At 36.5% G+C, this 23,540-nt stretch overlaps 1 protein-coding gene across 1 annotated transcript; it reads left to right on the plus strand.

Annotated features, from left to right (window-relative positions):
- Positions 1-1,891: 1,891 nt before the first annotated feature.
- Positions 1,892-21,244, plus strand: LOC117315698 (von Willebrand factor A domain-containing protein 7-like). The gene is made up of 20 exons (XM_033870021.1): positions 1,892-2,009; positions 3,061-3,243; positions 3,539-3,620; positions 3,834-3,928; positions 4,650-4,835; positions 7,322-7,540; positions 8,141-8,260; positions 9,201-9,356; positions 9,661-9,782; positions 10,598-10,757; positions 11,678-11,751; positions 11,927-12,080; positions 12,563-12,732; positions 15,579-15,690; positions 16,031-16,229; positions 16,740-16,809; positions 17,156-17,346; positions 18,082-18,205; positions 19,224-19,469; positions 19,736-21,244. Exons 1-20 carry the CDS (start codon positions 1,913-1,915, stop codon positions 19,760-19,762), a joined length of 2,787 nt encoding a protein of 928 aa, XP_033725912.1. The 5' UTR covers positions 1,892-1,912; the 3' UTR covers positions 19,763-21,244.
- The last annotated feature ends 2,296 nt before the right edge of the window (positions 21,245-23,540 follow it).

A 23,540-nucleotide genomic window follows, 5' to 3' on the forward strand; every position in this document is an offset into this window, starting at 1 on the left:
AATTTGAGCTGAAGGACCCAACTTTTTTTGATTAGGTGTTATATCAGACCCTTAACTTTTGTTTTAAACCATAATTGTCATATTGAATTCAATAACTCGAATGAAATACTCCAAAACGTTAACACTAAAGTCTATGGAAAAACAAGTGGTTGGTTGGTCCCTGAAACAGCTGTCCTATATATAATGTTCGTCATATATTGTATTTATTAATCAGTAGTATGTAAAGGTGTTATTTGTGCTAGTGTATTGCACAATTCTTTGACAGTGCGCCAATGAATTAGTGATGTGTCACAACGGAATCCAGGAAGTATAGAAGTGAAGATAAGACGTTCTACAAATAACAGTTAGCTCATTGCACGGTAGTAATGCCATGAATAAGGACGAGAATGGAGTTATTTTAAGGAGTATTGGTTCGGCTCGATTCAAAGAATATTAACAGAATCTTATAAGGAAGATTAAACGTACAATTTCGTTTAACCACAAAAGCAAGGAGTTCGAAAACTATTGCGTTGCTATGAATTGTAATTACTGAACCGTTTAAAATGTATATTTTTTGTGTGGCTGTCGTGACAATGTCTGCTTTGACAGACGCGTTTAACCCAATCGCCGGACTAAGCGATGATAGAGATATGTATACCCACCAACGAATTACTTTGGAAGCATTAGACAGGGTTGCTGCTCACTTTCTCTTGTCCAGTGGTCACGTGACGACGTCCACGACAACCGAGTACGATTTCGTCATCAAAGAACATTTCGGGACAGGTAAGCTGTATTGAAATTTAAATCACCAATGAATAGTAGAATTAAATATTCATTTAAATATGAATTAAGTTATTATAAGCTTATGGTTCTACCGTCATTAAGGCTACATATGAATCTCGGGGCTACACACTAATAAAAAGGCATTCATTAAGCAGTTGTTCGTCCCTTTTGATTTCATCAGCTTTGATTGGAGCAAAGGTTATAAAAGGAAAATTAAATAAAGAATCAATTGTAACCACCACGACGTCGATGCAGCATCAGTTTCAAGATGTTAAGTGTTTGGTGTTGAAAGCCATTGGTAAACAATTTCACAACTGTACTAGGGCACCGATATTTGGCTTGAGGGTGTGTTTCAGGGCAATGTTCAGCAGTATATGCCAATTGTAAGTATAATGTGACCGGGTTGGCTGAACTGATTGGTTTCACACAGGCAAATATATTCCTGACTGTAAGGATTTCTAATGAACGATAGTTTAACATACAATCAATGAACAGTCATCAGATGGTTTATGATATGAAAATAAATTTAAAATCTAAGATATCAAATATACTTTAAAGCCGTTTAATGACCAATGAGGCGTAAGATTTGTGCGAGTTCATTAACATCAGAATGGGATAAAGTTTGAATAATAACAATAATAAGTAGAAGAGGGTGGCAATAATGGCAGCATGAACAACACAAAATTACAATAACATGACAATTGAATCTGTTTTGTTTAAAGTTCTACTGTTCTTAACATTAAGGGGTTTTTTTCTAGTATATTAATTCTTAATCCTGAAACGTGTTGACCAGTCAAAGGGTATCGCATGTAATGAACCATTTACAATTAAACACATTTTGATCGTTGCACTGATTTCCAACCAATAAAAAGCTTTATCAACATCTGTTAACTTATGCATAATTTTGAACTCATTTAAAACTGTCAGTCTGTACCACGAGATAAAAGAAATTATTAATGTTTTTTTTTTCGTTTTAAACTATATACGTGAACGTACCAATTTGTGTATGCATGTTTTATGCCGTTTTATTTCATGTCAATTTATACACACTACTTTTGGCCCTAATAACCCAATAAGTGTTGATTTGTCGTAAAGAATGCTAATTAACTGTTTGAACATTATAGACATCAACAGTTATAAAAACTACAAAATGAAGGCCCGACAGTTTGCCGACGCTGTATCCAGTGTTTACCAGTCCTATCACATGGACCCTGATTATACTGTCAACTCTGAACGAATCAAGGAAGGTTGGTGATTAAAATGTATTCGTAAAAGTCGAACCGCGCTATCCCAAGGTATATGAAATTGGCCCTTTGGTTTAGGAGGATTTGTCCGGACAAACTTAAAGTTATGGTTCTTATTAGAAAACCTGTTTATAGTGACCAGTTGCCATAGCAACCATAATTTGTGAAAAATAAAGTGGCATGCACATCTACACATGGTCCCCTATATTTGTGTGAAGTTTCATTGAAATTGGCCCATCGGTTTAGGAGGAGTTGTCCGGACAAAATGCGTCTACAGACAGACGGACGGACGGACGGACAGACAACCTGATTCCAGTATACCCCCCCTCCCCCCCCTAACTTCGTTGCGGGGGTATAAAAAGACAAGATAAAGTAGTAGTTCATAGATGGATTCGATTACTATCCCCCCACCTTCAACGGACTGTATGCATGTGTTGGGGGAGTTGTATGGATATCAACGAAACTTCCCACACATGTTAATCAATAATCTAATGGCGTCTAAAAGTCCCGTAATTTTTTATCGAAATTATGCTCCTTTGTGGAACTTAATGAGACATGTCTTGTTCGCGGATTTCTCGGATATTTTGGTTGTCATAGCAACTCGGTCATCATACACAAGTTTTTGTGTGACGACCAAAAACTCATCAGTCCTCACCTCAATTTCACTAAACTCGGAAAGCCATTTAACTTATTAAAGACAAACTGTTCTCCAAGAACCGTTACTGTGGAAACTAAATGGAGGCTTCTGATTGGCCAAAATTTAAATATTGTTCGATGAAGCTGGGATAGGGTTGGGGTCATCAACGACTGCTTTTAATTTTTTTTTTTAAGTACAACAAATTCTTCATTTAATCCTCAGGAATTGACGAATGTCGCAAAATGATTAGTTAAGAATGTTTATCTGATATGCTGACAAGCAACAACACGATGTCATGAAATACAATGACGTCATCAAATAATTAAACATACATTAAAATATTGCTATTCGATAACACATACAAAGTGAAATAATATTAATACAACATTTTAATATATACTTCCCCCCTTTTGTAAGCACATATCATAGTCCAAGACACGCGGATGGAGATAATGTCGCTTCTGTCAGCTGGAACGCTGACTGATGCCAAAGTCGAGCTGCTGATAAAGAAAGTTGGCAAATGTCTGATGATCATCCAATCGTTCTACAGCAATACAAACTGGGTCGAGATGAACGGTGGAACACCTTATTTAGATTTTGGTATGTTTTCAGTGAAATGATGGCTGTGATACAAAAATATGTATACTTTTTAATTATTTTTATTTATCAATCAGATTTAGTGTTTAATATCTTTTGCAAAAATACACTAATAGATATCTGGACTAATTATTTATCAGTTGCAATAAATAGAGAATGCAATTTTATAACGAATTAACATGAACAAAATGTGTTGGTGTCAAAGATAAGCAAATGCGAAAACAAGGCGTTGAAATGATCCATGTCAGAATAGGTTTTTACAACTGATTTTATGTGACAATTCATCATTTTCGACAAGGTTCACTGGCGACACTGCAGTTGATGCAGATAGCCTCGACGGATGAAGCAACTTGTAATTCTTGTGACGACAGAAGTTCCGCGTAAGTTTTAAAAATGTAATTGCGATTTAGGAAATAATCCTTACGTAGATTTACAAAATAGTTTGCTCCATGTTTACATTCTTATGAGATTCAGGTTGCATACTATTTAAATATGTTTAAGCTATTTCACTCGTGTATGCTGTATCCTACTGGTGGGAAGGAGATGTATTCTCCAAAGACTGAGCTTTATTTATGCTGTTCTATTTATTTCAGATTAAGATTAGGTTCCTGTGATTCCAACTTGTTGGTCACTGATCGTCTCACCAGTGGATATTGGTATGGTCAGAATCACTCTCCAAAACCGTCAGGTGTGTATCAGTTCATATCGACACACCTCTTCACGGTGATAACGCATTTATATTTAGCATCCAAAATGTATATAGGTCTATTTAGTGGCATTTTTATTCTCTTCGCGATTTGACTACCAAAAACACAGCAGAAAAACTCCAGTTCATGACATGATTGAAATGTCGAGCTGTATTATTGGGAAGTAACAGCACAAACCGCCTCATTTTCAACAAAGTGTCATATCTCAATTAAATATAAATACACAAATTTAAGCTGTAGTCAGTATTTTGTACTAACGGGTCGATTGTTGATGCACTCTATTAAAACTAAATACTATATATAGACAGTTAAACACTGCTGTTGTCTGACTTGATAGCACACAAAACAAATTGATTTGGTTTGGTCTGGTTTTATTTGTTTAACGCCCTATTAACATTTAAGGTCATTTAAGGACGGCCTCCCGTGCGTGCAATATGCATGCGTGTGGTGAGTGCGTATGTGTGTTTCGGAGGCTGCGGTATGTACGTGTTAAGTCTCCTTGTGATAGGCCGGAACTTTTGCCGATTTATAATGCTACCTCATCGAATCATACTGCCGAAGACACCCAGCAGGACACTCCACTCGGTCACATTATACTGAAAACACGGTAACATATAACTTATTTCAGAGTGTTCATACAAAACAAATGTATGTTCATATCTGATATATACAAAACTTAAGTATGATTTCAATCTGTCATAGCTGACCCAGCCAGCGTCAAAGGAAAGTGTAGCCATGGTGGCCTGAGGGATTCTGGGAAGGATACTCCGGCGACAGGGGGTATCAATAAGGAGACTACTGACAGGAATCTTTCGCCACATTCTCATCTCCATCCCCAAGCTTCTGAGGCTGCAATCCAAGCTACAGTAGAGTTCTTCATACATTCAAGTAAGCAGATCACAATAAAAATATAAACAATTATTTTTCCTCTCCAGTTTTTAATCGAGCTTATACCAATAGGGTCTGTAAGTCTCTCCATTTAAGTCCCGAGATTTCACGAGATAATACTACTTCCGGGTACTTTGCCATAACGTTAACATAGGGAAAACTTAAAATCGCAATAATTTGAAAAATAGCAACTGTATCAAAAACACAAAATTGCCAGTTGATAAAGTATTCAAGACTTATTTTGAAAATGTGTATTTCGTTGACTTTTATATGTTAACGACATTTTTTTCTTCTGTGAGACTACTTACATAAGCTGTGTTTGGTACCCGGAAATAAGCGTCACTCAAGACGAGACTTACAGACCCTATAGGGAATCATATCTAAATGTGGTTTTCTGGATAAAATCACGACATTTAAAAGTCGATATTATACAATTATAGCCTTTTGATGAGGTCGATGCATGGTTTTATTGACCGAAGAAAAATTATCGACCGAGGACGAAGTCCGAGGTTGATAATTTTTCTTCGGTCAATAAAACCATGCATCGACCGAAATCTAAAGGCTATAACTGTTTTATTATTTTTCGTGTCTGTATGATAAGAGAGTAGATTTTTTGTACAGTTCTCCGTTTTTGTTCCTCATTTCAAGATAAAAGTTAGCCAGGGCCTCATCTAGCTCGGAGATTTCATACGTTTCAAACTCCGCAGAAAGACTTTTACTTGTAAGGTATTCTCTAAATACTCGCACTGCCGTCGTGGTAACTCTTTTCGTGTTTGCCGCATCTGCATTGTTAAAGATTCTGTCTTTTTCATCCACTGACAGAGAAGCAAACCTGTCAGCCATTTCGACTCGTCTCGTCTGCGATTGTTTACAATCAAGATCACGCTAGACGCTTGACTGTTTATTTCAGTGCCCTTCTGAATCAAACGCTCAAATGACTAACATGCTCTGATGCTCTGCCGCGGTTTTTTCCCGATCTATTTATAGATGGATCGGTCAATCAACTTTTTCAATCAACTTTTATCGGTCGATCACTGTTTTAAGGATGGTCACGTGGGGTCTCAACGTCCAATGATATTGGCGCAAAAACTAACTAAAATAATAATAGAAAGTAGCACAGGTATTGAATTGGTTTTATTGAAGAACCAAGGAGTGAAAGTGTGTCTATAATTATATCTAACATTATAATTTCTTTGTTTATCATACAGTTTATAAGAAAATGACAAGCTGTTTTATTTCCAATTACAACTGCGGAACAATCACAAAACACGTCTTCGCTATGGATATCCAAAACCGATAAAAGATGTTCACAACAGATTGACTGGTATAATCGGGTGTCGTAATCTCTTCGTCAGCACGAAGTTAATCTGTAGTTCTTTGGAAATCTTTTCCCTAAAATACTTAAATCTAAAAAATATCCTGGGATATATTAACAAGATACCAAAATATATCGCTAATCTTCTAATGCAATTTTAAAGCTGATCTAAGTCATTTGTGCAGATTAAAAGCTGATTACCACTTTATTAAAATTCCAAAGTATGATAGATTTATTAATTTATATAAATTTCGGGTTAAGTATCAGATATATGTGTTTCCTGATTATCGATAAGTAGTTTTAAGATTTTAACTTGTTTGACTACAATGACATATGTAGGTCAAGCTCACCGGGATCATTGTTAATGTCATTGCAAGGCCTCTTTGGTATTGGAAAGTCGTTATAGAGAGCAACCAACCAATTGTTTCCCCATAGACTTTAGTGTTAACGTTTTGGATTATTTCATTCAAATTCTTGAATTGAATATGACGATTATGGTTTATAACAAAAGTTTAGGGTCTGATATAACACCTAATAAAAAAAAAAAGTTGGGTCCTTCAGCTCAAATTTTCTCCAGGGTAGCCATTTTGAAAATAGGTGAATTTCGCAGTAAAAATTCTCAAAAATCTTAAATGTTTACCTGTTTACTATTATTACGTGAACTTTTGGGAAAAAAACCAATCGGACTTACGAAATTTATATCAACATTTCTTCTTGATAGTAACCTATCAGGCTACATATCTATTTTCTCGCTTCATAACATACTGGCCAATCAGTGGCTGCCAGACATTTTATCCTTGATTCAACTTTCTATACACAGGGGCTGTTTCAAAAATATTTTTTTCAATTGGTTGGTTGTTCCCTTAAGGTTTTATATGACCTCTGTGACATTCAATGTAGGTCTAGGTAATTCATTCTAATGAACTTATCATTTTACTCCAGCATGTTACCGACCCAATATCAGGTATCTAGGTCTTTGTTTATTTAGAAGAGGTCGTTTAAGAAGTTGAACTTAGATACTGGTCGAAGTCAACGCGATCTACTACTGTATAGTCGTAATGAGAAGCTATAGCATTAGAAGACGCTGCAGATAATTTTGATTGTAAAACAAAATAAAACATATTTTTAATATCCTCACCTAAAATCATTTCAATTACCTGATTATTTACAGCAAGTGGAATACTCACAGACATCGATCAAGATAAAATTCTAAACCTTTTTGGATTGCAAAGGAAATCGAGAACATCTCTTGGATTTGCTATCGACGTCAGTGGGTCCATGAGCAATGATATAGCACATGTGAAGGCGGTGTTAAGTAAAAGAGTCAACGAAGAAAGAGTGGGTACTATCGAACCAAGCAAATATGTGTTAGCTACATTCAATGACCCCGGTATGTATAACGTATGATAGTTAAAACGTGTTAATTGCAAATGAATTGATAAAATGTAAGTTACAATGCTGTTTTTGTCATTCCTAATTTCATATTTAAATATGGTATTCATACTATCGGGTGGTGAACACTTCTGGTAGACTTCCAGCCCCGAAGTTTGCCATTACACTTGACACCATTGTTAAATCATTGATAACGGAGGCAACTGTGCGAAATAAGCAATACAAATATTGTTCAGGTAACATAATTAATCAACCAAAAATATATGTGATTCTATGGTTTGGATCTGTATAACTTACCGTCCCATCAACAGCTATGGTCGTATCATTGAAGGACGACCCCCTCTGCATGATGAGTATGGTGGGCGTTTGTTGACATCCGGTTCGCGCTATCACATGGAGACAAAGACGAAAGACCACAGCCGCTCAAAAACACAAATGCATCTTGCACACATACCGGCAAATCTTAAATGACCATAACTATTGATACGACGACACAAACACGTGCCATCCGTCCAAGACATTTTTTCTGTGATTTTATGCCATTCACAAAAACAGCAAAAACTCATTTTGATACGTTTCTATATAATTATACTTGCAGAAAGTTTGACTACAGTTGCCAGTACAGTTGATGGTGATGAAATGATTCGATGGCTTGATGCACTTTCTGTCAGTGGAGGGGGTGATTGTCCAGAATATGCAATATCTGGATTGCTGGCTGGTTTGTACTTAATTGTTCAATTCTAGTAAATTTCTGTTATCTAAACAACTCTGAATTATGATTCGTTACAAACACTCACATGCATCTATAGTATGTGTTTTGATGTTTTGGAAACATTCAATCCGTAAGTTATTTTTTTGTATTAAATGATCCTGTCACAGTTGTATTTATATTCGATCTGGTATACTAGCCTTAGTTTTGTGAAAACCTATTTTGATAAGGTTTTGGACATTTCTGTTTTCCTATTTTGACGATCACTTTAGGCCCTTCGTATCACGGACTAGTTGAGGAAGGATGAAACAGCAGTATGGTATTATTTTTGATCTACTGTATCGTACTCTCTCTCTCTCTTAAATGTGCTGATGTATAGTGTGCTTTGTACAATTGTTCGATTGATCTTGATATGACAACAAATTCGTTCACAACCATTTCATCATACAAAATTTCAATGTAATTGGTGCAAATTCGATGTACTGATAATTTTTGTTAAACATCCTATTTTGTGGAAGTATTTTGTACTGTTTTTTTCTGACAAAACGGTGTCCAACTGTTTGTGGGCCCTTAAACAATATTACAACAAAGCAAAACCGTATGATTTACTTTGTTTATAATTTCGTCATATCAAGGTGAATTGAATGTAGGTTATCAATTCGAAATGATAGAATCTGTTTTAAAGAATTGTACAAAGCACACTATACATCAGTACATTTAACGAAAAGAGTAAGATACATTCATCCTCAGGAACAGATATAGCATTTGATATAAGTAACGTTTTGAGACCACTTCGCATTTTGTGTTTAATTTTTATCACGCACATTCATGGGATATTATTTGAATGACTAATTATCGTCGAGTGGTTTACAGGCGCTCCTCATCACCTGGTTTTGTCTCTGAGCACGTCTGTCGTTTGATGAATATACATATTTATCTTTTGTTGCAGCTATAGAACTCTCGGAATTAAATTCTGTAATCATTGTTGCCACTGACGCCGACGCTAAAGATACATATAATGCTGCCACTGCTGTGGGTGCTGCAAATGCAAAAGGGATAAAAGTTGAATTTCTACTTACCGGATCATGTTCTCGACGACGCAGATGTATGTCATTCTCTCTCTCTCTCTCTCTCTCTCTCTCTCTCTCTCTCTCTCTCTCTCTCTCTCTTCGTATGTTTTGTACATATCACGCAACTGATGTCCTCGTAAACTTAAAAATAATTATTTAAGCTGAGTACTTTCAGGATGGAAGACATTGAAATAATATTACCCCTGAAAATATCCATATTGACGTTTATGGTAAAATTGAAACGCCATAAACACGGTAAATACTAAATAATCTGAATATATGGACTATACAAATGACTTTAATTCTATAGATATCGAATTCACTTTGCCCTATTAACAGATGTTCCATTAAGACACAAAAGAGATCTGGCGACGTTCCAAAGTATTGCTGGTGGTACCGGAGGAACTGTGTATCGAATTGGTAGTAGTGAACTCCCCACAATTCTTGATAAGTTGCTCGAGGTAAGATGTCACGTGTTTACATATAAATGTTGATGACATTGATAACATTGGTGATACTGCCCTGCAGGTAGGACGTAAGAATTGTACCTGCTGCCCCAATTGCATGATCGTAGGATTTGGTTTGGTTTATTTTGTTTAACGTCCTATTAATAGCTAAGGTCATTTAAGGACGGCCTCCCGTGCCTGCGACATGCGTCCTAAATTTGGGATCTTACCTTTTTCTCTTCTTTCTGATCGACTTTCTTCTTCCTTATGTCTCCCTTGACAATGCCTCACTTTTTGTCTTTATTTGAGCGTTCGCCGCTGTGAGGAAGGCTTTGGGTTCTGTCCCCATAGCCGAGACATACCGGAGTCTTTAAAAATGTTAGTTGCTACTCCTGCTTAGCGCTCAGCATATTTGGAGTGGGACGACTGGTTCGCCCGTTGTCAGTATAATGTGACCGAGTGGAGTGTGCTGCTGGGTGTCTTCGGCAGTATGCTTCAGTGAGGCAACACTATAAATCGGCAAAATTTCCGGTCTATCACAAGGAGGCTTAACACGAACATACCGCAGCCTCCCAAAACATACATTCGCATTCGCCGCAGGCAGGAATGTCGCACGCACGGGAGGCCGTCCTTAAATGACCTTAGCTGTTAATAGGCCGTTAAACAAAATAAACCAAACCAAACCAAACATTGGTGATATAATTAACGAATAATGAAACGATGATTAGTATAATCAAACTATGGAAACCTTGCTGTATTCTAGTAGCATTTGTCTGAAAAGTGTATGAAAGAATTCGTTATCTTAGATTTCTTCGTCTTGTAATTTCTAGGAAAGCTTTACGCCCTCTACATCGGTAATGGACTATTTTGTCCAGACAACATCAGAAGGCCACTCGATGGATGTATATGTAGACAGTGAAATAGACAGCCTTGTAATCACAATCTCGGGTCCCTACAGTCTAACGGAAGCGTCCTTAGCAGACCCAACAGGTAAGTGTGTCGTCGGATGGTGTGATATAATATGCTGTTTGGCTTGGTTGATTGTTTTTTATCGTCCTATCAATAGCTAGTCATTTAAGGACGGTCTCCCGTACGTGTGATATGCATGTGTAGTGAGTGGGTAAGTGTGTTTTGGGAGGCTGCGATATGTTCGTGTTAAGTCTCCTTGTGATAGTCGAGATATTTGGCCTATTTATAGTGATACCTCACTGAAATATACTGTCGAAGACACCCAGCAGGACACATCATCCGGTAACAATATACTGACAACGGGCAAACCTGTCGCCACACTCCCTAAAATTCTTACCGCTTAGCAAGAGTAGTGATTCCATATTTCAGGATTTTCGTATGTCTCGGCCAGGGGACAAAACCCAAAGCCCTTCTCACAGGGGCGAACACGCAACGAAAAGCAATAAGTGAGGCATTGTCAAGGGAGACATTAGGAAGACGAAAGAAAAGATAAGATCCCAACTTTAGTCGCCTCTTACAAACATTTGTGTTATTGTGTTTTGATGGCATGGAATTATGTGCCTGTGCTTTGATGGCGTGAAATATTTTGTCCTTGTGTTTTCATGGTGTTGTATAGAATGTTAGTGAATTGTGTAAATGTTTGTTGACTTGAAGAATATATATAGTTACACAAACCATCGGTTAGAATATGTACAGTCTAACGAAAGATTCATTAGTAGACACGAGCGATGATTATGTCGTCATGTGTTGACGTTGTTTGATAGTATGTCCTTTTCTGTTCCGACACCATAGAACAAGTATATTTTGTCCTCGTGTGCTTGTGGTATTTTGCGAAACAGCCGAGACTAATGTTTTTTCGATGGCAACTGAAGTACATCTATATGTGTGTCGATAATTTCTTAACCGTTTTTTTTTATTTACATTATGTATCTGGATTTCAGGAACCGTGGATATTTTTTCTACAGGAAACGCCACTCGGTCATATTCCAGTTCCAGCATCACTATGACGATACAGGTATTGCGGGTTCATAAACAAATGTTAATTATTTGGCATTAAAATGTCGCGCTTTTTAGAATTGCACATATTTTATCAAAATCCAAACATTTGCTTTTCAGTAGATGAACAAACAATACAGAATGTTAACAATGCACTATAACACTAACATAATTGTCACCGTTGTGCTTTGTAGAATCCGACGCCCGGTACCTGGGTACTGACTCGCTCTGCAATTAGACAGTGGGAAGTCAACATTAATGTGTACAGCGATTTAGATATAGACTTCCAGCTTATAGAGACGGACGACTCGGGGATATACTACGTATCCAACAGAAACCCAATAATAGGTATAGTATGACGTCACATGTAGCAGAAACCAAATATTATGTAATGCGTGGCCTCATCTATAATGAGTACCCCATAATAGATATTGTATAACGTCACATGTAGCCGAAACCAAATCATAGTTACAGTATCACGTCATAGATATGAAAATCCAGATGATAGGTATGGTACGACGCTATCTATAACAGGAAGCCATATGGATGACATCACATATTATCCAATATCCTAAACCCAGGATTTGAAAAAAACTTGATAAACAATAGACGTTTCTGCTTTTCCTCTTCGAAGGCCTTTTCCAGATTTGAACATATTTGTGTCTTACTTTTTATTTTCCCCAACTTCCTTTTTAGAATTCCTCTCTTGTGATTCCTAGCACCACTAACGTGTCCAAGAAGATGCAACTGTATCGATTTATTATCGTAATTTTGCATTGACATTTAAATTAAAAGGTGCTATCGCCTGTAACTTATGCAAATCCTTTGAGGCGAAAACTACACACTGGCCGTGGAAGTCTACAATCTGAACTCCGCCGCGTCATCATTTGCTATGAACATTCTTGACGAGGACGGAACTGTAACTGTCACCGCCCCGATTAACATCACGTTTTTACCGTCTATAACCACTGGCTATACTTCAATCGAGATCCCTTCTACAGTGAGTACCAATATCTCTCATCTGTTGCCATTAACTATTAATCTTACCTCGTTTAGATACCACGGCCAGATTCTGTTCAACCAATAGTAGGCAGTGTTCACGGGCAATAAACATTCTGATCATGTGTATCTTAAACAAGCAGTTTGCGCACATATCCTCTACTTATTTTCTTCATTTCATTCTTAATCAACTCGGATAGAAACACAGATACAACATGCATAGTTGTATGAATACATGTATTCACGTAAGATAAGAATGAATTGCTGTTCCTTTTACAGATCCACTTAGCTGATGATAGGAAGTTCAACCAATAATACTATTGCTAATTGATTTTTTTTGTACAATCCTTCTTTGACGAACTGTATACATTATTGATGGTAAAACTGAAGTATTCAGATATTTTTTTTATTTCGGTACTTTTAAGTGTTAATATCTCTGGACGTCAAGTGTTTTCCCAATGGCTTCTACAGAAAATAATGACGCATCCAAATAAAGCACATTCTGCAAATACATGTATGCTGGGTACAGTTCCAAGGGTAGTTGGTAGGTTTATCCATAAAGATTAATTCCAATTCATATATTGGTCATCTACAATGGGTATTTTCAATATTGATCTCGTCCATTACAGTTTTTTTTACTGCCTTTTCGACTTTCCTCAATATATGTTTCTTCAATTATAGAGTTGAGCTGAAAGTTATCCTCAAAACTTTGAATATAATTGAATTGTGATATACTTTTGTTGTTTCAACAAAATGTGTAGACAAAGATGTTGTAAGTCAAAGGAATATAATTACAGGCCAAGCCGTTATATTCTAATAAATTGACATTTTGTAATTTACAGTAATAAACTTTTAAAATAAAATATAAAATACAACACTAAAATGAAGATAGCTCATTCGCAAATCTCACACGTCACACACAAAAAGTACAAATACAGCTATTATTCAATTATTATTGAACATATATAAATTACACTCCACTCAGTTATTGACAGACATAGACCAAAAGTCCATGTGCATATACGTGTACTTACCAGAGCTGTCAAAACTATCTAAAATTTAACTGAAAACATACCTAGTTTATGTACTACGAAGACACTTAATATATTGTACAACCTTAAAGAATAATAGAAAAGTTATCAGAGCAAAAAATGTTTTTTTCAAGATATATATGTCATCATTTGTTTGCGTTTGTTCCCTTTTGCCGGCAATGTTTTCCAACCAAGTTCTAAATATAATTAATATATTGTGTGATGTTCCGGATCGAAGTCCCGTTATAATTCTAGCTGTCTCCAACTGGATAAATTCTTTAAGTTCTTTGAGCTGTAGAGTACAATTATCCCATCCCATCTTATGTATTTATGTTATCAATTTTATAATTGGTCTTATACATTCTGTGTAAATTTTAATTGATGACTTTCGACTAACTTCATTTCTGATATAACAAAGTTGCATCATCCTTAAAATAAAGTCCTTGGTCACACACACACTATTAGCACATGATGCTAATAAGGGGAAACGGATACGGCTCATCAATGTAATTGCCACGCTTAAAAGCGAAGATCCGCGATAATGCGTCATACAATAGTATACTAGTATGTAATGAAGCCATAAAAGAACCTTGTTGACGTTTTAAAAAGAACGCTTTATACGAATTGACACACGCAGTGAAAATATGAGAGAAAATATTATATATACATGACTATGACGTCACGAACTTCACAGGCACCTCTGATCTATTCTTGCATTTAGGTATCATATACGAGACATGAAGTTAAATGTAGCGTGTGATACTGTTATTTTGCTGAGGTAGAAGTGTCGGCTCGTCAGTTTGTTACTGGAGTACAAGAGTGACAAATTATCTTCAATAAATTTAGCCAGGCAACAAAAGCGTAATAAAATATGTATATGGTACTTTTGTGTTCGGAAGCAAAAGGCGATCGTTCGTGAGCATGTACGTATACTTGTCATTGGGAAGAGAATATAGGGAAAGAGTAAGTTTATTTGGCAGGATTAGGTATATTCATTGTCATTGTATAGCGGTGACAGGATTTTAATATCGTTTGAACGGTAAGTTTCAGTTTCATTGTAAAAGCAGTGTACCTTTGATATATATACACTGTATATATAAATTGTATGAACAAAATCCTTTACAAGGCCAAGCTTAGTTAATGCATTACATGTGACTCGCATATGTTCGACAGGGTTGTATATGAGAAGTAATGGAGTTGGTACACTTGTGTCTATATAGAAAGTAAAACCGAACATCATCTTAAATTCAAAGAAATACCGCTATGAATGTATTTCCTTTTTTCGTTACACCATATGAATAAAGAAAATAAGGAAATTGTGCAATATTTGAGGTAGATAATGACTCTCCGGACGTTCTTCCTGAGGAATGCATGGAAACAGTTTCTCCGAAAATATTGTTCCGGTCTGTTCTGGAGATCAGTCATTTGTTTTTGAATATCAGTAATACCAAACCTGAAATAAGCGTGTCCTTGATAAGGTCATATCTGAAAAATTGAAAAAAACTGCACTTATAGAATCGGGGTCGGTGATTGTATTTATATATTAGTGTTAATACTCTTCTTTATAACTAAATTCATAAGGACTAGCTGTTGAATAAAGCCACGAATCTGATATAGTAAATGATGTAGAATGATATGATAGTAAAATGTATCCATACAGTTTATGTTAGCGAAACATGGCGACTCAAATGATGACCACTGGTCGCGTATAAATGTACGAATATGTGTATGTTGAGCTAACCTGGCGTAAGTATACATGTAGTAGTCCGGAAACCAGAAATCTCGAAGTTTCATTCTGCAATAATTGGCGTTTCAGAACTTTTATGTCCAATTGAGTGGGATTGATCAGAATGGCTACCAGTTCAAAAGAATGGTAGGGACATTAGTCACTCCGGTCGCTGTGGATTTGTTCGTACAACCAATTTATGGTGAGTCAAATCTAAGTTAAACAATGGAATCAATCATATTCTGCATCTTCATTAACTATTATCGTCTAGACATGTTTCACTAACAAGGGTTATTTTGTGTTCAGTGTATTTTTGATCTTATAATCTAGAACAACGAAAGTAAAATAACTTTAGAATAACCTTAAAAATTAATTAATGCTGAAGTTCATTTTACTTTTTACTTGAACTTCCGAAGCTTTTAAAATGATACAAACCGGCATTTCATTTATGCAAGACATTATTTTTTTTCTGATTTCTCCAAGCACAAACTTGTATGCTTTTAACCGATGTCTGTGTATACTTCGAATACAATATGATACAGGAAACCTTGCCATCGGAACACCTCAGGACGTTACCTATACACTGCGTAACCTGGGTGACACTACAGAAACATACACCGTTACTATCGTCGATGATAAGGGACGCGTCTTGTCTCCATCGTCAAGACTTCACAGTGTCAACGCAGGGAAGAACATAACTGGGACCTTTCAGTTATCCAGCATCGTCGAATTGGAATACATGTATGTAATGTATAGTTTGTATAACAGATACAAGACTGTCAGTGAATTTATGCTTATATGATTTTCAGTACTTCATGAACAAACGCTGAAAATTCGGCGATACTAATTCTTTATATCATCATGAAAAAAACGAGATGAATATCAGAATAAAAACATGCAAATGTGACCTTAATTCTATTAACGAAGGGGTGAATATGAATGTTCAAAATGTTTGTATATGGAGACCCGTAAAATGGAAAAGGAAAATAAAATCACAGGTGTTCTTGAAGGAAAGGTTTCTCCGGATTCACGTCTGCCTAAAACAAGTGAAAATCTATGTTAAATATAGATATTACCATATTTTAAACAGAAGCAGCAAAATGATTTTTAATCTTTGACACCCCTGGCATAAATATCAAATTGTGAATCAATAAGCAATTTCAATAATTATTCAAAATTGTTATCTAAATGGTCAAAAGAAAACGAGGTTGTCAATAGGTTGCTGCAAATTAATCAATATTTATATTGCAGCACCTATACAGTCAGTGTCAACGTTCATGGATCATCCATTGTTCTCCAGTCAACGACATACACAGCCATGGTATAAAAACATAACATATACGTGTTCGTTACAGCTGTAGAATGTAGTTATTATATTACTAAATTCATATTGGAATGGTTCGTACCTACGTACTATCTTTCCTCGTAAAGCAGTCTAACTTCGGAATCTGGAACTCTGATAACTCGAATTGCACAATGTGGAATCTTGATCTTTTCCCTTTATTCTGATGACCTCGCATCGACTGTTATTACAGAGCAGTTTGATAAATTTAGAATTAAAACAATAGTAAAAAATGCATGCTTATGTTATCGCTTTACATGGTTATTATGTTTCCGAAGAGAATTTCATTAGTCAAATCAATGTCTTATTCCGATTCCTTATGCAGTTCACTGGGCCGTTCTGTTCATCAGTGATGGCGTCACCTAAATGCAACCAGGCCATTGCCGAGAGTAGCAATTGTTCGACGTTTACGTGGTCTGCCACTGCTGTGTTTTCGTTTGACGTATGGATATTCCAAGTCGCCGATGACGTCACAGTAACAATTGACGGTGTCGACAGCACACGTCTTCATATCAAGTGAGTAATGAATAATTCTGATCACTTCGATATAAACTGTCATCTACTGTATATTTGGAAATATTTGTGTGGATTTTATTTCCAAATGTCATTAAATACAAATATAAGGAAGCATTTACCGACAAAGTAGGTCCGTGTGGGACTGCAAAATATTAGCCCTGTGAAATATAACAACTACAATGTAATTAGCGTTGTCATAATTGTGATTTTGTTATTTTTGTGTGTTGCTGATATGCTAGTATGCTGTTAATCTAGAATGATAGATTGATGAATGATAATCAATATGGTCTGAAATATTTTGTTTTCAAATGTATTCCAGAAATGAACGCATTGTTTATGAGAGTAACAGCTGTTTGAAATATTGTAATAGAACCATAAATTTTTAGTCAAGTCATCTAGTTATATATTCAATATGTACATGCGTTGAAATTGAAATAGTTGTATGAATACAAAAACGTTTCCGTTAGATATAAAACTAATGAATTCACAAAGTCAGTAAAGTGGTCACCTGTCTTACCGCGTGGGCTTCCCCCGGGAACTCCAATTTCCTTCCACATTATGACCTGTCTGGTGCAGTTTCATCTGGGCAAACAAGACTGGTACTAATGAGTGGATAACATGTAAAACGAATAACGTTGAATATTTAAAAGTGTTTAGCGTAACACAGAAAATCTAATCCGAGTTGTCTGTACTGATAAAGTTATACATAAAATTAAACGTTTTGCTTTGTTTCAGTGGAAATTGCTGTGTTAGAAATTTTACAGTAAATGCGTCCCCATCAACCGGAAGTGGTTGCCAGGTGTCACAGTTGGTAACCACATCAACGTCGTATGAATTGGTGGTTAATGACAACAGCAAGGTACATGTTTGGTTGTAATACACAGGACGGTACTAAAATTTAAGGCATGTAGAATTATATTTTCGTTTTTAATGGATATTGAAGAGTCCAAAATAATGGTAGTTGCTACTTCTGCTTTCGGCTCACCATATTAGGAGTGGGACGTCTGGTTCGCCCGTTGTCAGTATAATGTAAATGGGTGGGGTGTCCTCCTGGGTGTCTTCGGCAGTATGCCTCAGTGAGATAGCACTATAAATCGCCATATGTTCTGGCCTATGACAAGGAGACTTAACACAACACAATGCAGCCTTCCAAAACACACATACACACTCACCACAGGCATGCATATCGCACGCACGGTAGGCCGTCATTCAGTGACCCTAGGTGTTGATAGGACGTTAAACAAATAAAACCAAACCAACATAGATCTGCTGTAACGCTTGGTATTTTTACCTTATCTGTTGTGATGTGTATTTTTCCTATCTTTCCTTTGTTTTGCTTCTATTGAAACTCACGTAGAAACCCATCCTCTCACGTCACTGGCTGTTGATATTCCCTTGATACCCGTCCAACTCTTCATTTATTGCTAATTAGATAATCTTTATGAAGACAAGAACGTCAACGTGACCGTTCTATTCAATGGCTTACATTGCAGGTAATAAATAGTTATTTTGTGTTTGTTTTTAGAATTTAATTAGAATTAGCCTAAAACAGCAATGTTGAGGAATGTAACTATACGCCATTGAATGACCTTCTAAGATATGAAAAGTAGTTGGATATCGCGTGCACATAAGCCTACATTAATTACTACTGTAAATAAAATTACAAATCATTTCACTGCTGCTAGTATTTGTGATTACATGAGTACGTGGATGTGGTTTGACCATAGATACCACTGCTGCTGCTGACTGGTGGTAATAATTTGTGCCTAAATATATAGGGATGCATACATTTTGCAATTATTAATTTACATGTGAATATAAGAAAGTATCCTTGAAAAATAAAAACAAAATAACAAACAAAGAAAACATTTCTACAGGATGACGATGAGGACATATACTTAACTGAGGACACAGGTACTAATATCGGGCTGATCGTTGGGGTACTACTTGGAGTAGGCGTCCTCGTACTGGCTGTAACAGGCTTATTGAAGTACGTCTCACGGAAAACGGATGCTGTGAAAGAGGATGGCGTGATAGAATTTAAAGACGAAACGCATGCCGACACTTCACAGAGAACGCGATTCGATCCAAAGTTACTTGATCCCAAATCACTACAGTATCATGTAAGTCCAATATTTTAACTTATTTGAATGTTATGCACGGAGTTGTAAGTAAATATTAGTTATTTAATGCGTTATGGTAATGTTAACGCTATTTCGAAATGACGTAATACTGGATTTAAAACAATGGACGTCTCATGACCAATATTATGAAAGGAATAGTGTTGTCTATGTTTATCAGTTGATAGTATACTTAGACAACATTGAAATATTACATATACATTATGTTCATGAAGTAAGGAAAACATTTTTGTTGTATATTTGAACAGAATGATGTTAACGTCATTTCCGCCTGAGGCTACAAGGCTGAGTTGGAGTACCACTAACCTTGGCGAAGGACGTGGACAATCTCGAATGTAGATGTGTGATAAGTACTGTAGCTAGATTACAGTACGACGACATGGAATCTTTTTGATGACATACTTTTGGGACAAACAATCGTGTACCAACTTACCAAAGGGATGTTTTTATCTAAAACAATTTCATGTGTATGTTTTCTGTCCTGTGTTTTCCTCGAGTCCGTAATCCATCCGTAACAATTGTTATATATTTGACTTCCTCTTGATCAATTGACCTTTACACTGAATGTTGTATATGCCTTTTAGGTCATCTAACCAAAAGGTGAGGATGACCTATTGCCATCGTGTTCCGTCCGTCGTCGTCCGCCTTGCGTAAGACTTTTTCTTTCAAAATGCTACTCCTCCTTAACCCTTGGGTGGATTACTTCCAAATTAGGTGTGGAATATTATTGGGGAAGGGCTATCACAGTTTTTATAAATGATGCTTGTGGTGCCCGTGGGGACAGAAGAGTGATGCCCCAAAAGGAGAACTTAACACAAATTTTGCTTTAAAATCGTACTTCTTAATGCCTTTATTGATTACAACCGAATTTGGTTTGAAACATTTTAAGGGAACAGCAATCATAATTTATATAAATGAGATAGGTCTGAGCCCTTGGGAAAGAATGATGGGGCAACCAAAAGGAACACTTAGGTAAAATATCGCTTTAAAATGCTACTCCTCATTAATGCCTTAATTGATTAAAATAATATTTAGTATGAAACATCATTGGGGAAGTGAAATCCCTAATTGATATAAAGGAGGCTTGTTCGACCCATTAGGACACAGGGACATGCCCCCCAAATGGGAACTTGGCTGAAATTCTGCTGTAAGATGCTGCTCCTCCTTAAGCCAAAAAGGATACAAACCAGATTTGATCTGAAACATAACTGTCTGCGTGTAAATAAGTTATGATAATGATGCTGGATTGAGTGGTGTGTTCCATGCTTTAAGTGGTTGCCAGATGACCGTTAAGGCCCATGGGCCTCTTGTTTCTAATTAGTCATTCAACATTTCTCGGTTACTGATTTGATAACATAAATTATGTAGACACAAATAATATAATGACGTCATACACATACTTTATAACGTCACGATCAGTTTTCAACGAGAAATATTAGTTTATTAGTTTGGGAAACATACGCCTATCTGTCGGAGAGACCCGGGTTTAATGATAAGTATTATTGATTTATATTTACAATATTTTCATATCATTAGCTGAAGAGTGTTGTGTAACATTCGACAATGATTTTCATACAATGATTATATGAATTTAGCTATAATCGTTTGTTTTTACTGTCTTCAGCTCGCTATGTTAACAATAAAGTGTGAGTTCTGATTTCTCATCCAGTGTTAACGCTATGTTAGGCCTATTACTATATATATTTTTTCTTCATTGTTTTGAATTTCATCAATAATAAACTTCGTAAAAGACTTGACTTCATGGCTTGTTCATTATAATATAATTATTTACATGGCTTTTGTATGGCTGTTGGATAAAGCCTATTAATATTTTAAATTCATGTTGATGACTGGGCTTTTTTGTTATTATTTAACGACCACGTGACCGGTTGTTGGTTTAATATCATAGAAAACATTTAACGAGTGATGGTTCTGACGTACATTTCCATTGTATTATAAGATAAATATACGTACATAATATATATGATAAACAATAGATCAATTTATTGATAACAGTTGAAGGAGAAATATCCACACTCAAAACACTATTAAAACAAGAGGCCCAATCGGCCTGTATCGCTCACCTGGTTCTACAGTAAATTTGCAGTTGATTGAGCAAATTTCAAGAGATACTATGCTGATAACAAATTTATTCAAATATCAGAGTAAGCTAGGTTTATTCATGTCAATAAATTTTCTAGTCCTTCATTCCAGCATGCTATTGGCCTAATATTGGGTCTTGGTGACTCTTGGCTATCTCAACATTTAAAATATTTCATACCCTGTGACCTTGAATGTAGGTCAATGTCATTCATTTGAACAAAATTGTTAGCCCTTTACACCAGCATGCTGCAGCCCAAATATCAAATCCCTGGGCCTCTGGGTTATTGAGAAGCTGTTTGAAAATTGTAGCCTATTTGACCTTGAATGAGGGTCAAGGTCATTTATTTGAACAACATTGTAGGCCCTCACCCAAGCATGCTACAGACCCAATATCAAGTCCCTGAGCCTCTTGGTTATGGAGTAGAAGTCATTTGAAGATTATAGCCTAGTTTACCCATGTGACATTCAATGAGGGTCAAGGTCATATATTTGAACAAACTTTAACCCCAGCATCCTACAGGCCCAATATCAAGTCCCTTGGCCTCTTGGTTATTGAGAAGTCGTTTGAAGATTATAGCCTATTTGATTCATATGACCTTGAATGAAGGTCAAGGTCATTTATTTGAACAAACTTGGTAGCCCTTCATCCCAGTATGATACAGGCCCAATATCAAGTCCCTGGGCCTCTTGGGTATTGAGAAGTCGTTTGAAGATGATAGCCTATTTAACCCATGTGACCTTGAATGAAGGCCAAGGTCATTTATTTGAGCAAACTTGGTAGCGCGTCACCCCAGTATGATAAAGGCCCAATATTAAGTCCCTGGGCCTCTCGGTTATTGAGAAGAAATTGTTTGAAGATTATAGCCTATTTGACCCATGTGAACTTGAATGAAGGTCAAGGTCATTTATTTGAACAACGTTGGTAGCCCTTCACCCCAACATGCTTCAGGCTCAATAGCAAGTCCCTGGGCCTCTTGGTTATTGAGAAGAAATTGTTTGAAAATTATAGCCTATTTAACCCATGTGACCTTGAATAAAAGTCAAGGTCATTTTTTTGAACAAATTTGGTAGCCATTCACCCAAGCATGCTACAGGTCCAATATTAAGTCCCTGAGCAGCCTCTCGGTTATTGAGAAGAAATTGTTTGAAGATTATACCCTATTTGACCCATGTTACCTTGAATGAAGGTCAAGGTCATTTACTTGAACAAACTTGGCAGCCCTTCACCCCAGCACGTACAGGCGAAATATCAAGTCCCTGGGCCTCTTGGTTATTGAGATGAAGTCGTTTGAAGATTATAGCCTATTTGGCCCATGTGACCTTACAGGAATGTCAAGGTCATTTATTTGAACAAACTTGGTAGCCCTTCACCCCAGTATGATACAGGCCCAATATCAAGTCCTTGGGCCTCTTGGTTATTGAGAAGAAGTCGTTTGAAGATGATAGCCTATTTGACCCATGTGACCTTGAATGAAATCCAAGGTCATTTATTTGAGCAAACTTGGTAGCGCGTCACCCCAGTATACTGCAGGCCCAATATTAAGTCCCTGGGCCTCTCGGTTATTGAGAAGAAATTGTTTTAAGATTTTACCCTATTTGACCCATGTTACCTTGAATGAAGGTCAAGGTCATTTACTTGAAGAAACTTGGCAGCCCTTCACCCCAGCACGTACAGGCGAAATATCAAGTCCCTGGGCCTCTTGGTTATTGAGATGAAGTCGTTTGAAGATTATAGCCTATTTGGCCCATGTGACCTTACAGGAATGTCAAGGTCATTTATTTGAACAAACTTGGTAGCCCTTCAACCCCACATGCTACAGGCCCAATATCAAGTCCCTGGGCCTCTTGGTTATTGAGAAAAAGTCGTTTGAAGATTATAGCCTATTTGACCCATGTGACCTTGAATGAATGTCAAGGTCATTTATTTGCACAAACTTGGTAGCAATTCAT

This window comes from Pecten maximus, chromosome 17 (genome assembly GCF_902652985.1).
Source record: "Pecten maximus chromosome 17, xPecMax1.1, whole genome shotgun sequence".
Taxonomy (NCBI): domain Eukaryota; kingdom Metazoa; phylum Mollusca; class Bivalvia; order Pectinida; family Pectinidae; genus Pecten; species Pecten maximus.